This window comes from Gopherus evgoodei, chromosome 10 (assembly GCF_007399415.2).
Source record: "Gopherus evgoodei ecotype Sinaloan lineage chromosome 10, rGopEvg1_v1.p, whole genome shotgun sequence".
Lineage (NCBI taxonomy): Eukaryota > Metazoa > Chordata > Testudines > Testudinidae > Gopherus > Gopherus evgoodei.
Window position 1 is genome coordinate 69,950,283 of NC_044331.1, and position 17,241 is coordinate 69,967,523.

The window sequence follows — 17,241 nt, forward strand, 5'->3', positions numbered from 1 at the left end:
ATACTATCTGGCAGTCCCCGGCCTCCATCCCTCCGACAGCGAAAGGAGTCGAGAGAAAGTACATGGCCCCTTCCAAGGGGTATGAATACTTGCACGTTCACCCGACTCCCGGTTCACTGGTGGTGCAGTCGGTGAACGATAGGGAGCGTCACGGCCAGGAGGCTCCGGCCCCCAAATCCAGAGAGGCCAGGCGCATGGACCTCCTTGGCCGTAAGGTATATTCGGCTGGGGCCCTGCAGCTCAGGGTCTCTAATCAGCAGGCCCTGCTGAGCAGGTACGCTTTTAACTCCTGGGTGGCAGTGGACAAATTTAAAGAGCTGCTGCCACAGGATGCTCGCCAGGAGTTTACGGCCATCCTGGACGAGGGCAAAAAGGTCGCGCGCACGGCCTTACAAGCATCCTTGGACGCTGCGGACTCGGCTGCCCGTACCCTCGCGTCGGGAGTTACGATGCGTCGCATCTCCTGGCTGCAGGTTTCCGGCCTTCCGCCAGAGCTCCAGCACACGATACAGGACCTTCCTTTCGAAGGCCAGGGCCTGTTTTCGGAAAAGACAGACCCCAGACTCAAGAGTCTGAAGGACAACCGGGTCATTGCGCGGTCCCTCGGGATGCACACCCCCGTGACGCAGCGTAGACCCTTTAGGCCACAGCAGCAGCCGTACCGTAGGCCGTTTTCCCAGTTCCGCCAGCGGCAGGACCCTTACAGGCGCCGCGGCAGGAACGGCAGGCGCAGGCAGTCTGGGAACCAAGGGGGGCAGAACCAAGGCTCCTCAAAACCCCCGCCTGGTCCTAAGCCTTCATTTTGAAGGTGCGCCCGAGGGCGCTGTAGCAGTTTCCCCTATGGATCCTTTCCCCCCGTTTTCAAACCGCCTTTCGTTTTTCCTTCCGGCGTGGTCCCAAATAACATCGGACCGCTGGGTCTTAAACCTGGTGCAGACGGGATACCGCCTGCAGTTTGTTTCGTTTCCTCCTTCCCGCCCTCCTTCCTCGTCCCTCTTCAGGGACCCCTCTCACGAGCAATTCCTTCGACAGGAGGTGCAGACGCTCCTCAGCAAAGGAGCCATAGAGGCGGTTCCGGAAAACGAGAAAGGCAAGGGGTTTTATTCCCGCTACTTTCTGATCCCCAAGGCCAAGGGGGGCCTCAGGCCTATCCTCGACCTGCGAGAACTCAACAAATACCTCGTGAAGTTGAAGTTCCGCATGGTATCCCTGGGGACCATTATTCCATCCCTGGATCCGGGAGACTGGTACGCCGCCCTCGACATGCAGGACGCGTATTTTCATATTGCCATTTGGCCGTGCCACAGACGCTTTCTCCGCTTCGTTGTGGGGGCTCTTCATTATCAGTTTGCAGTCCTCCCTTTCGGCCTGTCCACGGCCCCAAGGGTGTTTACAAAATGCATGGCAGTTGTCGTGGCGCATCTTCGACGCAACCGTGTCCACGTGTTCCCTTATCTGGACGACTGGTTGATTCGGGGCACGTCGGAGCAGCAGGTCAGCAGCCATGTCCGCCTGATCACCGCCGTATTTGCAAGTCTGGGCCTCCTGATAAACACAGACAAATCCACTCTGAGGCCCACGCAAAAGGTGGAATTTATCGGGGCGGTCTTGGACGCCACGATGGGCAGGGCCTCGCTGCCTCTGCAACGGTTCCAGACCATGGCGGCGATCGTTCAGCGTTTGCGGTCAGCCCCGTTGACGTCAGTAAGGACATGTCTAACCCTGTTAGGCCACATGGCAGCGTGCACTTTTGTGACCGGCTACGCTCGGCTCCACATGAGGCCTCTCCAGCTGTGGCTTATCAGCCGTTACAGGCCGCAAAGGCAACCTTTAGACATGTTAGTCACAATCCCCCAGAAGGTCTTGGACTCTCTCGGCTGGTGGTTGGACCAGTCCGTGTTATGTGCGGGTCTTCCCTTTCACCCCTCTCAGCCATCGGTATCCCTGACAACGGATGCCTCAGATCTGGGCTGGGGGGCCCACCTGGGGACCCTGCGGACACAGGGCCTGTGGTCCCAGGAGGAGGTGGGGCTCCACATCAACATACGGGAGTTGAGAGCGGTCCGCCTTGCTTGTCAAGCGTTTTGTCATCAGCTTCAGGGTCGTTGTGTCGCCGTGTTTACGGACAACACGACGACGATGTACTATATCAACAAGCAGGGCGGCACCAGGTCCTCCTCCCTGTGCCACGAGGCGATACGTCTCTGGGACTTTTGCGTAGCCCACTCCGTTCACCTCAGGGCTTCCTTCCTCCCTGGAGTACGGAACACTCTGGCAGATCGACTGAGCAGATCCTTCCTGTCGCACGAGTGGTCCCTTCGCCCGGATGTCGCTCTCTCCATTTTCCGGAGGTGGGGTTATCCCCGGGTGGACCTCTTTGCGTCCAGGGGGAACAGGAAGTGCCCAGCATTCTGCTCCTTTCAGGGCAGGGAACCGGGGTCGATAGGGGACGCCTTCCTCATCCGGTGGTCGACCCACCTGTACTATGCATTTCCCCCGTTCCCTCTGGTCCACAAGGTCCTCCTGAAGGTGCGCAGGGACAAGGCGCTCGTGATCATGGTAGCCCCGGCGTGGCCCAGGCAGCACTGGTACACCATGCTGCTGGACTTGGCCATAGCCGACCCAGTTCCCCTGCCCCTTCATCCGGACCTGATTACCCAGGACCACGGGACCCTGTGTCACCCAGACCTGCAGTCGCTGCACCTAGCGGCGTGGCTCCTGCGTGGCTGACTGGCCCAGAGCTGCGATGCTCCACGCCTGTGAGAGAGGTGCTCTTGAGCAGCAGGAAACCGTCCACAAGAGCCACGTATTCAGCGAAATGGAAGCGCTTCTCCTGTTGGTGCGTAGAGAGAAATCTCCGCCCTATGGAAGTTTCGGTTTCTGAAATATTAGACTACGTTTTGTCCCTCAAAGGGCAAGGTCTGGCCTTATCGTCGTTGCGAGTCCACCTAGCTGCTATCTCCACCTTTCACCCGGGTGCGGACGGTCGCTCCGTTTTTTCTCACCCGACGGTGTCGAGATTCCTTAAAGGGCTGGAACGTTTATTCCCTAACGTCCGTCCCCCTGCTCCCACCTGGGATCTTAACCTGGTGTTGTCCCGACTCATGGGGCCCCCCTTTGAGCCGTTAGCTACTTGCTCCCTGCTCTACCTCTCTTGGAAAACTGCCTTTCTAGTGGCTGTCACCTCAGCTAGACGGGTGTCGGAGCTCCGAGCTCTTGTGGTAGACCCCCCATATACGGTCTTCCACAAGGACAAGGTGCAGCTGAGACCACACCCTGCTTTTCTGCCCAAGGTGGTCTCAGCCTTCCATGTCAACCAAGAGATTTTCCTTCCGGTTTTTTTCCCAAAACCTCACTCCTCAGGCAGGGAGCAGCAGCTCCACTCGCTGGATGTCCGTAGGGCTCTCGCGTTCTACATAGACAGGACTAAGCCCTTCCGAAAATCCCCCCAACTTTTCGTGGCGGTAGCAGATCGTATGAAAGGTCTTCCTATCTCCTCCCAGAGGATATCCTCTTGGGTTACGTCCTGTATCAGGACTTGTTATGACTTGGCCCATGTCCCTGCGGGCCGTGTGACTGCGCATTCTACCAGGGCGCAGGCGTCATCGCTGGCTTTCCTAGCCCGTGTGCCCATCCAGGAAATCTGTCGGGCAGCAACCTGGTCATCGGTCCACACTTTTGCTTCCCACTACGCCCTGGTCCAGCAGTCGAGGGAGGATGCGGCCTTCGGAACTGCGGTGCTCCGGGCCGCGACTTCTCACTCCGACCCCACCGCCTAGGTATGGCTTGGGAGTCACCTAACTGGAATGGATGTGAGCAATCACTCGAAGAAGAAAAGACGGTTACTCACCTTTGTAACTGTTGTTCTTCGAGATGTGTTGCTCACATCCATTCCACACCCGCCCTCCTTCCCCACTGTCGGAGTAGCCGGCAAGAAGGAACTGAGGAGCGGGCGGGCCGGCAGGGGTATATATAGAGCGCCATGGCGGCGCCACTCTAGGGGGCGACCTGCCGGCCCACTGGAGTTGCTAGGGTAAAAAAGTTTCCGACGAACGTGCACGCGCGGCGCGCACACCTAACTGGAATGGATGTGAGCAACACATCTCGAAGAACAACAGTTACAAAGGTGAGTAACCGTCTTTTATGACAGCACTAGGGCACAGCAACTGCGGTACATATTTCTGCCAGCTTTGTAATTACCAAGTGGAAACAAACCCACACTGTAGTATCTTTGAAGGCCATGCTTCTACAAACTAGTTCCACTGTCAGTCCAGAAACTTGCTGGCCAGACAAGCTTCATCAGGGAACCATCTGCATGATCTATTCTCCATAAATTCTAGTGTGCTCTGTAAAATTAGTATATTTATCCCTTTTTGAAAATTTATTTATATGTAATCCTTCTGCCAGTCAAAACCAGCAGCAACCAAGGCCAGGTTCAATATCTAGGGGTTTCTTTCCATCAATACAAAACAGAACCAGCTTGAGCTGCCACCCAGTAACCTGGTATCAGAGGGGTAGCCATGTTAGTCTGGATCTGTAAAAGCAGCAAAGAATCCTGTGGCACCTTATAGACTAACAGACGTTTTGGAGCATGAGCTTTCGTGGGTGAATACCCACTTCGTCAGATGCATGTAGTGGACATTTCCAGGGGCAGTGTAAGGAGGCACCCTGGCTCCCCGCCACGCCTGAGAGGGATGAGCCAGAGCAGGTGCCTCAGTGGGCGGAGTCACCGCCGCCTGTCCCCACGCCCCCTCCACCCCCCCGGAAATCACGGGGCAGGACAGGAAGTACAAAAGCCCAGCCCAAGCGCTCAGTTGGCGGCCAGCTGCCGGAGAGGACATATGCTGGAGCCCGAGCTCCCGCCGGGCCCAGCCTACCCTGTGCTCACTACCCAGAGGAACGCTGGCCTGACTTGCCTTGCGCTCGGTATCCAGAGGAGCGCTGGCCTGACCTCCCCCGCGCTCACTACCCAGAGGAACGCTGGCCGGACTTGCCTCATACCCGGTACCCGGAGGAATGTCGGCCTGACCTGCCTTGTGCCCGGTATCCCAAGGAGCGGCCTGAGCTTCCCTACTACCGGTATCCCGAGGAGTGGCCTGAGCTTCCCTACGACCGGTATCCCGAGGAGCGGCCCGAGCCTCGCTACAACTGGTACCCGGAGGAGCCCATGGTCTGGGACCCCCCAGTTGAAGCTGGCGAGAGACAGGTACCCAGAGAGGGGGAGGTCGGAAGTGGCCTGGGGGTAGCCGACCCTGGTTTGGCTCCTGAAGAGCCTGAACCCATGTCTATGTGTTTCGGCCAGGATCCCCACTGACAGCAACGTGCCTTTGCCGCTGCTAGGGCTCCGAGTTGGAACGCAGTAGAGTGGGAGGGCCTGCGTTCCCCCTGCCACCCTCCCAAGGGTGGCAGACTCCCCCTCTCCCTGGCCTGAGTCGGCCTTCTATGTGGACGTATGATATAATGTGTTTGCTCAGCCTGCTGAAGGCCTGAGCCTGAACTGCTACTGCCCCGCCCTGTCCAAGGGCCTGGGCTGATATACTTTGTTTCCAGACCCTTTATTCCCTCAACGCCTGCTGAGGGGTTAGGCCTACCCAGACTGCTGTGTGTAAGGAGGCGCCCTGGCTCCCCGCCGCGCCTGAGAGGGATGAGCCCCGACACTGCCGGCTTACACGTGGAACCAGATGTGAGGAGTTCCGCCCAGGATGTGGGCGTGGACTCTTAATGCTGGTGAACGAGGGGCTGCGGGAGAGGGAGCCCCCTCCCCCGAGATGGACATGTCTCAACTCGTCGCTCTTCTGACCGAGAACCAGGATCGGCAGCAAGCGGCTCAGTCACGGCGGCAAGAGGAGCAGCAGGCCGCCTAGCTCCAGCAGCAGCAGCAGCTCGTCGAGCAGCTGGGGACTCAGCAGCGCCAGCTGATCCAGGATCTGGTTAAGCAGCAGCAGGAGTTCCAGCTGAAATGCCTCCAGCACCTTGCCGCGGAGCGGGCCCCCTGAGAGGGGCCCGAGCCCCCGCCCACCGATCCGACTGACCAAGTTGGGCCCCGGCGATGACCCCGAGGCCTTCTTGGTCACCTTTGAGCGGGTGGCGACCGTCGCGGGGTGGAACCCTGACCAATGGGCCTCCATCCTGGCCCCATTCCTAACAGGAACAGGTCAGGCAGTCTATCGAGGCCTGTCTGCCGAGGTCGCCCAGGACTATAGTCAGGTGAAATCCACTATCCTGGACTCCCTCGACGTAAGCCCGGAGACTTTCCAACAGCGGTTCAGGGGCCTGACGTACCCCACCGGGGACTGGCCTCGTATGGTGGCCCAGGAGCTCCGGGAGACCTGCCAGCGGTGGTTGCAGCCCGAACGTCGAACATCGGAAGAGCTGGCAGAGCAGGTGATCCTCGAACAGTTCACTCACATCCTTCCATCGCGAGGAAGAGCCTGCGTCCTCCGTCATCGACCGGCAACACTGGCTGCCGCTGTCACCCTGATGGAGGACTTCCTAGCGGCGGAAGCCCCGGTGGGCCCAACTGGCCGAACAACCCCATCGGATCCGGAACACCCCAACCCCGAGAAGAAGGCGACGTCCACTCGGGCTGCAGCCCCACCTGCGAGGCCGGCCCAAGCCCCAACTCCCACTCCCCGGAAGATGCCCTGGAACCCTTCTAGGGACTCCCTAAGGATTTGGCCCTGATCGGGACTAACCGACCTGGGGCCTTGTTTCTCTTGCGGCAAGTCAGGACATCTCCAGAGAAACTGCCCCCAGATGGAGTGCACCTTTGGCCAAGTCTGCTCCGGGGAGGCTCGGGCCCATCTCTGACAGCCCGCCAAGATTACGGCGCCCGTGGTGGTTGAGGGGTACCCAACCGTGGCCCTCCTCGACTCCGGCTGCGGACAGACATTAATCTGCGACCACTTAGGTCCCCAGGCGGATGCACGCCTGGGGGAAATTCGCCTGCAGTGCATCCACGGCAACATACAGCCTTACCCCAGCGCCTGGGCCCAACTGACAATAGCCGGGGTGACCCAACGGCTGGTGGTAGGTCTCGCACCCAGGCTGGCATATCCAGTGATCCTGGGCCGGGACTGGCCTGAGTTTCCGGCCGTCCTGCGCCAACATACCGGAGGCGGCATGGGTCCCGTCCCGGCCTTGGGAGGAGAGACCCCAGAAGGGAAGGAAGATGAGTGGGTGGCCCCAGAAACAGAGGAGGATGACCAGGACCCCCCCGAGCACCCCGTCAAGACAAAGGCAGGGGATCCCTCGGCCCCCACGGACTTCTGCCAGGACCAAAGAGCTGACCCCACCCTCAACGGGGCGTATGAGCAGCTTGCCGCCGTGGATGGGGCTATCCTCGATCCGGGTCGAGCAGCCCAGTGGCTACACTTTGAATTGCGACAGGACCGCTTGTATCAGGTCGAGAGGGACCCGCACACCAGGGAGCCCCGAACTCAACTCCTCGTGCCCCGATGTCATCGGGCTGTCATGAAACTGGCCCATGATGTCCCGGCTGCTGGACATCTGGGTACCGAAAAGACCCTAGCCCGAATATTGGGACGCTTCTGTTGGCCAGGGATACACCGCAAGGTGAAGGACTATTGTACCTCGTGCCCGGATTGCCAGTTGACCGCTCTGGCAAGGACACCCAAGACACCGCTGGTCCTAATGCCACTAATCGACACCCCTTTCGAGCGTGTGGCCATGGATCTGGTGGGGCCCCTCCCTAAGAGTGTTCCGGGGTTCCAGTACATCCTGGTGATGCTGGACTATGCCACCCAGTTCCCCGAAGCGATCCCGCTCCGTAACATCACCGCCTGCACCATCGCGGGCGAACTGGTCAAGGTCTTCGCCCGCGTCGGCTTGCCCCGGGAGATCCTCACGGATCAGGGGACCAACCTCACCTCGCGGCTGTTGGAGCAGGTGTGCGGGCTCCTAGGGATCAAGCAACTGCGGACATCGGTGTATCATCCCCAAACCGATGGGTTGGTAGAGAGGTTCAATCGAACCCTAAAGGACATGTTATGAAAATTTGCCCCGGAGGACCTCCACTGGTGGGACCAGCTACTCCTGCCCTTGCTCTTGGCGGTGCGAGAGGTCCCCCGGTCCTCAACCAAGTTCTCGCCTTTCGAACTATTGTATGGCCGCCGACCCCGGGGCCTCTTGGACCTGATGAGGGAAACCTGGGAGCAAACCCCATCACCTGCCTAGGGTCTCCTACAATATGTGATCCAGCTCCAGGAGCGTCTCAAACAGGCTGGGACCCTGGCCCAAGCAAACTCGAAAGCCGCCCAAGAAATGCAGGCCCAGACGTACAACCGGGATGCGCACATCCGTGACTTCCAACCTGGAGACTGGGTCTTACTCCTCCTCCCCTCCAGTGAGTCCAAGATCCTGGCTCGATGGCAGGGCCCTTATGAGGTGGTTCGAAAGGTGGGCCCCATTACTTATGAAATTCATCAGCCTGACCGGCAGAGCTCCAACGGTACCACATCAACCTCCTCAAGCCCTGGCAGGAACGAGAAGGGTTATTGATCAATCCCTATCCACCGGAACCCGAGATAGGGCTCCAGGTACACCCCAATGAAGACCCCGAGGGACCCCAGCTTGGGGAAACGCTGACGGAGGAACAGCTCGAGCAAACCCACTGCCTCCTTCAAGCGTTCCCCCATACTTTTACGGCCCAGTCGGGACACACCTCCATGGTCTATCAATCGGATTCAGACTGAGCCGGGGGTGGTGATCTGGGCCGCGACCAGACCCCTGCTGTATCACCAAAGGCGGATCATTGACAACGAGGTGCGGGCGATGCTAGACCTAGGAGTAATCGAACCTTCGCAAAGTGAGTGGCGCAGTCCAGTCGTCCTGGTGCCAAAGCCCGATGGCTCCCAGCAATTCAGTATTGACTTTAGATGCATTAACACCGTCTCTAAGTTTGACGCCTACCCCATGCCCCGAATAGATGAGCTGCTGGCCCGGTTGGGAGAGGCCCGCTATATCACTACCCTGGACTTAAGCAAGGGATACTGGCAGATCCCCCTGGAACCGGCCTCCAGGGAGAAGACAGCATTCGCCTCTCCGACCGGCCAGTATCACTTCACACGGATGCCCTTCGGCCTTCATGGGGCACCCGCCACGTTCCAGCGCTTGATGGACCGCCTCCTCCAACCACATCACGACTACGCCGCAGCCTATCTAGATGACGTAGTCGTCTACAGTCGGCAGTGGGAAACCCACCTAGAAAAGGTCACCGCTGTCCTAAGGTCCTTGCGGGCGGCCGGGTTAACAGCCAACCCTAAGAAGTGCCGCATCGGCTGGCGTGAGACCACCTACTTGGGATATACCATCAGAAATGGGCAAGTGAAACCTCTTGTGAACAAGGTTCAGGCCATCGCAGCCTGTTCTCCTCCGACCACGAAGCGCCAAGTCCGCCAGTTCTTGGGGCTGCCAGGATATTATCGACGGTTCATTCCCCAATTTGCGGCAGTGGCCGCCCCCTTGACCGGGCTCCTCACTAAGGACAGCCCGTGACAAGTACGCTGGACCTCCGAGTGTGACGAGGCTTTCCAGTCGCTTAAGGCAAGCCTCTGTAGCAAGCCGGTCTTGTTTAGCCCTGACTTCCATCAACCCTTCGTCCTGCAGACAGACGCGTCAGCCGTGGGGCTCAGGGCTGTCCTCTCACAGGAGGTGGATGGGGAGGAGCATCCGGTCCTCTACATTAGCCGGAAACTGTTCCCCGGGGAGCAAAACTATGCAGTGGTTGAAAAGGAAGCCCTCACGGCAAAATGGGCCTGCGATGCCCTGCGTTACTACCTCTTTGGGGCCCCGTTCACTTTGGTCACTGACCACTCCGCCCTTTAATGGTTGTGCCGTATGAAGGACCACAACATGCAACTTCAACGGTGGTACGTGGCTATGCAGCCCTACGCCTTCACCGTCCGCCACAGGGCTGGAAAGGACCACGCCAATGCTGACTTCCTTTCCCGCTTGGGAGGTATGGACGAGCCTGGCCCCATGGCCCGGGAGCCAGCCTCTGGGGGGGGAGGGCGGGGGTGTAAGGAGGCGCCCTGGCTCCCCACCGCGCCTGAGAGGGACGAGCCAGAGCAGGTGCCTCAGTGGATGGAGCCACCGCCACCTGTCCCCTCCCCCCAGAAGTCACAGGGCAGGACAGGAAGTATAAAAGCCCGGCCCAAGCGCTCAGTTGGCGGCCGGCTGCCAGAGAGGACAGACGCTGGAGCTCGAGCTCCCGCTGGGCCCAGCCTACCCTGTGCTCACTACCCGGAGGAACGCTGGCCTGACCTGCCCCGCGCTCACTACCCAGAGGAACGCTGGCCAGACTTGCCTCATACCCGGTACCCGGAGGAACGTTGGCCTGACCTGCCTTGTGCCCGGTACCCCAAGGAGCGGCCTGAGCTTCCCTATGACCGGTATCCCAAGGAGCGGCCTGAGCTTCCCTACGACCGGTATCCCGAGGAGCAGCCTGAGCCTCCCTACGATCAGTACCCGGAGGAGCCCATGGTCTGGGACCCCCCAGCCGAAGCTGGCGAGAGACAGGTACCCAGAGAGGGGGAGGTCGGAAATGGCCTGGGGGTAGCCGACCTGGTTTGGCTCCTGAAGAGCCTGAACCCATGTCAGTGTGTTTTGGCCAGGATCCCCACTGAAAGCAGCGTGCCTTTGCCGCTGCTAGGGCCCCGGGCTGGAACACAATGGAGTGGGAGGGCCTGCGTTCCCCCTGCCACCCTCCTAAGGGTGGCAGACTCCCCCTCTCCCTGGCCTGAGAAGGCCTTCTGTGTGGACGTATGACATACTGTGTTTGCTCAGCCTGCTTAAGGCCTGAGCTTGAGCTGCTTACTGCCCTGCCCTGCCCTGCCCAAGAGCCTGGGCTGATATACTTTGTTTGCAGACCCTTTATTCCCTCAAAGCCTGCTGAGGGGTCAGGCCTACCCAGACTGCTGTGTGTAAAGAGGCGCCCTGGCTCCCCGCCACGCCTGAGAGGGACGAGCCCCGACACCGCCAGCTTACAGGCAGATATATATATGCAGGCAAACTAGAGATAATGAGGTTAGTTCAATCAGGGAGGATGAGGCCCTGTTCCAGCAGTTGAGGTGTGAAAACCAAGGGAGGAGAAACTGGTTTTGTAGTTGGCAAGCCATTCTGTGAATACACAGAATGGCTTGCCAACTACAAAACTAGTTTCTCCTCCCTTGGTTTTCACACCTCAACTGCTGGAACAGGGCCTCATCCTCCCTGATTGCTCTAGCTTGCCTGCATATATATACCTACCCCTGGAAATTTCTACTACATGCATCTGGCGAAGTGGGTATTCACCCACGAAAGCTCATGCTCCAAAACGTCTGTTAGTCTATAAGGTGCCACAGGATTCTCCATTAACCTGGGAAAATTACACACCACTGAGAGGCAATACTTCACCACTCACAAACACAGAATCTGAGTGTAGAAAAGAAACTTCTAATAAAGGAGGAAAGTAACTTGGCGTTAATTTGGGAAAACACTGCAAACAGAGTTGACAAATGTACACCATGTGCAAAAGACCCACCCCAAGTAAGTTGGGCAATGTCTTTTACCCCTCAGGTTCTTAAGTCCAGCAACCCAAAAGTTCCTTTAATGTGCCCGTGCCTTCTCTGCATCCCTCTCACAGTTGCTGTCCTTGGTCAGTGCAGATCCAGAGTTCAGAGGTGCATCTGCACAGTTTACGTCCCACCCCGGGTGAAGGTAAGGAGGCACCTTACTTGCTCAACTGCCTGAGCATTCACCCACTGCCCCTCTCTGCCAGCCACCCTGCTGGCCACTTGCTCTGCTCACCACCTCACGAACCACTTGTTCATCTGCCGACTGTCAAGTCACCTTCTGCTATCACCTACCTCTCTGCTGTGACCTCTGCAAATCAGTTTCTTAGTGTTTTTCAGCTCTATGCAGGCTGGGCAGAAACACTGCCCCATCTCAAGTGATTTCAACTCTGGGAAAAAACACATTCCCAGCGCAACTGATTTCAGCTCTGATTGAGCATTTAAAATAAGAAAAGAAGCTCTTAAGGAAGCCTTTTTAGCTTTCTTTAAACAGCGGGGAGGAACAGGTCAAACCATTCTGGGGACTCCTAGGGAGAGTCCACACACCACCTGGCTGGGACATCTGTCCCCACCCCTCTTACTTTCACAGGGTTCCAGCATTCGAGCCCCTGGCCTAACGAGGTGCTTTCAGCTGAGGGTGACCCCTCTCATTTAGGACTGTTTAAGCATTGTGTAATTCCTACAATAATTACGTTGGTAACAGCATTTCACTACCCCTGCATTCAGTACTAATGTGTTTTGTAACCCCACACCAGCCGAAGTTGATTACTTTGAGCAAAACACCACTCTAATTGCTGGATATCTCAGCAGAGCAGGAAAAACTGTGTTTACATAAACACACACAGTCTCTCCCCCTCCCAGCTAGCTGACAGGGAAGCACTCATTCAGACCCTACTTTTTATATTTCTGTGTGTGTGTGTATTTCAGATAACACCTAGGAGCCCCTATTCTGGATCAGGGCCCCACTGAGGCTGTTGAGCTTAAACTGACAGCTGAATATCCACAAAGGAAATGTTAGAAAGGCTGAGATTTTAATTTGGATAGAAGAAAACAGTAGAAAGGTAGATCTGTGTTTGTTCAGCACTGAGATGATAGCTGCAGAGGTGTTTTTTTAATGTGATTATCCAGAGATAAATTGGAGAGGGAGATGAGAAAGGGGACCCAGGACAGAGCCCTTTAGGACCCCACAGAAAGTTGAAGGGGAAGGATGAGGAGGATTCTCCAGATGAGACACTGGAAAAGCAATTGGAGAGGTAGAAGGAGAACCAGGAGAGGACAGAGTCAAAAAAGCTGAAGGAGGATAAAACTTCAGAGAAAAAAGCATGGGTTAAAGTAAGCTGACAGATTGAGGAGGATGAGTATGAAGTATTGGTCTTGAGCTTTGGCCTGGAAGAGGTCACTAGAGACTTTGTTGAGAGACTGATCAGAAGAGTGAAAGGGGCAGTAGCCAGACTGGAGAGGGTCCAGGATGGAGTTAGAGGAGAAGAACTCTAGAAAGAAGTTGCAGACAATGCATTCAGTGAGCTTAGAGATGGAAAAGAGAAGGAAGGCTAGTTGGAGAGGCAAGTAGGGGTCAAGGGACGTTGATGAGAGAAAATACATATTTCTGTTGCAAAGGGAATAAACTTAACCTAAATTAAACCAAAAGCCTACTTCTTTTCTGTAGTATAAATAAATGCATGGAGACGGGGTTTAAGTGAAATGATGTACTTTGTTTGCAAGAAAGTATTATCTGGGTGTGTTTTTTAACCACAACCATTTCTATTTGACCAAAGAGTGTCAGATGTAGCAGTAGTGGAAACACATCTCAACATAGTTGAGAGGAAATCACTGGTCAGCAGCCAGAGGAGAAAATAATGTTGAGAAATTTAACTGTAATTTTGTTTCAATTTTTATAGAACAGTAACATTTTAATAAGCATACGGGGGCAAAACTCTCTCCCACAGAGAACAAATCCAAATGGCTCTCTTTTGTTGTAGAATTGGCCAGCAGGCACACTGGTCCTTGACTGACATCTGGTCTGTTTTGAAGAAGCATGACTTTCTACACTACTGCACAGTGAGGGGCACTACTTCTGCTCCTTTTATATATTTTGTACAACTCTTGATAGTTATGGAGTTGTTAGAACATGTAGAACAGTTTTTGAGCCCTAGTGCTGCAGTAATAATGTGCAATCCCACTGAAATCCACAGGTTTGCAAAGTGCCTAACACAATGTATGCAGTGGAATGCTGTACTCCAAAAGCTATTTTAAAAGGGATTATTGGAAACATTATCTATGTTCAAAATATTTTACAGCATTCTGCCAGTTTTTAGTTAGCTGTGCAACTAAACATTTTAGCATATGTAAAACTGCTATGGCAAAATTCTCTTGATACATTGAAGAATTGATCTCAAATCAACAAGATTAAATTCAATAAAGATAAGTGCTTCGTTTAGGAAGGAAAAGTTGATACACAAATACAAACTGGGGAAAAAACTGGCTTGGCAGTAGTAATGCTGAAAAGGATCTGGGAGTTGTAGTGGATCACAAATTGAACATGAGCCAGCAATGTGATACACTTGTGAAAAAAGCTGTTATTATTCTAGAGTCTATTAACAGTAGCATTGTGTGTAAGACGCACCACTTGTACTCCACACTGGTGAGGCCTTAGCTGGAGTATTGTGTCCAGTTTTGAGCACCACACTTTAAGAAAGATGTGGACAAATTGAAGAGTCCAGAGAAGGGCAACAAAATTAATAAAAGGTTTAGAAAACCTAACCTATGAGGAAAGGTTTAAAAAACTGTCCATATGTTCAGTCTCAAGGAAGGAAGGCTGAAAAGATCTGAGGAGTCTTAGAGGACGGTGGTCAATTGTTCTTCATGTCCACTGGAGATAGGAAAATAAGTAGTTAATTTAAACTGCAGCAAGGGAGATTTAGGGTTAGATGTTAGGAAAAACTTTCTCACTGTAAGCATAATTAAGTATTGGAACTGGTTATCAACAGAGGTTGTGGAATCTTCATCACTGGAGGTTTTTAAGAACAAGTTAGACAAACATCTGTCAGGGATGGTTTAAGTATATTTGGTCCTGCCTCGGTGCAGGGGACTTGGACTACATGACCTCGCAAGGTCCCTTCCACCCCTATGTTTCTATGCTTCTATGTTTTAAAATTGAGAAAACTAATATTGATATTTACATAAAGCATTTTTTAAATCTCTAGATTTCCACAGTATTTACCAAATTGACGCCTGCTAGTTTCCTACCCAAGCCTCCAAAGCATGAAGGACCTCTTGTTGTACAAATGCCAAGCTTCCTGGCCAAAACCTCTGCAGGCTGGTTAAAGACAAATGGATTGAAAGGTATTGCATATAAAAGAGCTTAATGTGGTATGAAGCATGGATTACAAAATCAGTGTATATTTCATTTTAACATTTTCCTTGCTTGCTATAGCCAAGAAGTTAAGCCTTTATCAAGTTTTGGCTCCTAATGCTTTTTCACCTGTGGAAGAATTTGTGCCTATTCTTCAGAAAACAGTGTCATCAACTCTGCATGAGGTAAATAATTGATCTGTTCCTCCTCCTCCATATTCCTTTATCTGTTACACAAGATAGTGATGACTCATTTTAATGTATGTTTGCTTTCACAAAGCTGCAGCTCTTTTCTCTCTGGAGCCCACTTTATTACTCAAGTGCTTTTTGCTTTTTAAATGTCCTTAGATAAAACCATTGACTGAAAAGTCAGCCTGGTGTCTGAGCTATGTTTATAATTCTTCAAAGAAATATTTAAAATGTTTCTACAGTATTGCTGTGCTGATGAACTAAACTGTTTCACAGCCAATTTAGATAAGTAACCACAGTATGCTGATGGAAATTTTCAAGGCAGCACAGATGGGTTAGCCAAATATTATTCACAAATGTGTGGTAATTGTCTAAACATCAGGCATTGCTTTGTGGGAAGAGTTAAGGCAACTGGCTGAACTAGTGCAATTGCAAGGTTTGTAGCTTCCTGTGTAGACTAGGAGTAAATAATTGTAGACTGCACTGGTTCACCTGGATCTGAGCTAAAGACCTCATCCAGGTTGTTGCAAACAACATCTTTCCAAGATGGCCTCTACATCTATTCCCATTGTTGGGAAACATGCCCTTAGCACTATCTACCTTTTCCAGCATTGTGACTATACAGAGCCAGTGCCCCTCAATTGCATTTAATATTACCAGGAAGCTCTCTTTGCAATATGGGTTAGTCAGTCAGTTGCTCCAGTTATATGTGGGAGAGAAGAGCAGACATCTAAGACCATGACTCCAAACCTATCACCATCCCCAGTATAGTCTAAGAGGAAGTCAAAGAGTAATCATACATCTGACCTGCACCTCAGTTCTACTCTATCAAAAGAGGTGCACTTTTCAGCCCCACACTACCATTTGAGTTCAGTTGCCAACCCTCCTATATCAATACTGACTACAGTGGTTCTGTCAGTTCCAGAAACCTTGGTACCACATAGAGAAACAAGATCTGCATCGATCCCCATAGAATTAGAGCCTTCAATACCACCTCCTTTAGACCAATCAACCTCTGCTCTGGCTACATTGCAACATCTGGATTTAACTGTTGCACTGGAACTGGAACCTAACCTTCCAAACACGACACCATTACCAACATCTACAAAGCTTCTGTCAGTACCTAGGGTACTGATAAGGAAGATTTAACTTTGTCCAGCCTCATCAGCATCCAATATCTATATCTCAGGAAGAATTGTCTAGAACCTCAAAGTTCTTCAGAGATCAGGTTTTCTCTAGAAGAAGTTTATTCTTTAGCTTATAGCAGAAGTTCTTCTTTCATAGCAGATACTCACTGCCTGAGTAAATCTATGAACAGGAATCAAAGGAGGTCACATCATCTAGCTGTGAGAGACATGGATCGGGCAAAGTGCAGATTCCCTGGATTCCTCCACCATGATCTCATAGGCCATATCCTTATAGTATGCCGTCTTGGTCTTATGAAATCCTCAACCTCATTATTTAGGACCATATTTTTTGAGCATGCCTCCACCTCATCCAGGAATAGATGGTCTCCTACAGTTGAGCCTCCCAAATCAATGCAACATCCTCAACAGCATGGCCTTTGTGATCCCAAACAAGATGTACAGAGTACTGATCATGATCATCTGGAGAAACATGTGACCCCTTCTGCATCTTTGGCACTTATTTTGTCCTCCCCAGAGGAAACGGTTAATCCTTCATTACCAGCTAAAGCTGACAATTTCATGACACGCCTTTTAATACACCCTAGTATGATACTATCTTCTTTCGCAACTGCATCATATTGTTGACTCTCAGCTTGTGAATCCATTTTAACCCAAAGAACCTTTTCAGCAGTACTACCACCAAGTCAGTTACTCTCCATTTTATAGTTACGCATTTGATTTTTTTTCTTCCTATGTGAAGTATTTTTTCACTTGTCATTATTGAATTTTATCTTGTTGAATTCAGACCAATTCTCCAATTTGTCACGGTCATTTTGGATTCTAATCCTGTCCTCCTAAATTCTTGCAACCCCTCCCAGCTTTCAATGTTTCTACTAGGCCATCTGAGTGCCAAGGGTAGTTTACCAGCATATTAGAAGGGCACACTAATTTATTTATAGTTCTCCTGTATTCTATAAGCTTCCTTGTCAGTGTCTGTTAGC

At 53.0% G+C, this 17,241-nt stretch overlaps 1 protein-coding gene across 7 annotated transcripts in view; it reads left to right on the forward strand.

Moving 5' to 3' along the window:
• VWA3A (von Willebrand factor A domain containing 3A) overlaps positions 1-17,241 on the forward strand; it is a 98,013-nt gene that overhangs the window by 17,325 nt on the left and 63,447 nt on the right. For all 7 annotated transcript variants that reach the window (XM_030577895.1, XM_030577891.1, XM_030577894.1 and 4 more), the window contains exons 13-14: positions 14,777-14,915; positions 15,007-15,110. In XM_030577895.1, the coding sequence (XP_030433755.1) occupies positions 14,777-14,915; positions 15,007-15,110 (243 nt within the window). The remainder of the gene's footprint in view (positions 1-14,776; positions 14,916-15,006; positions 15,111-17,241) is intronic.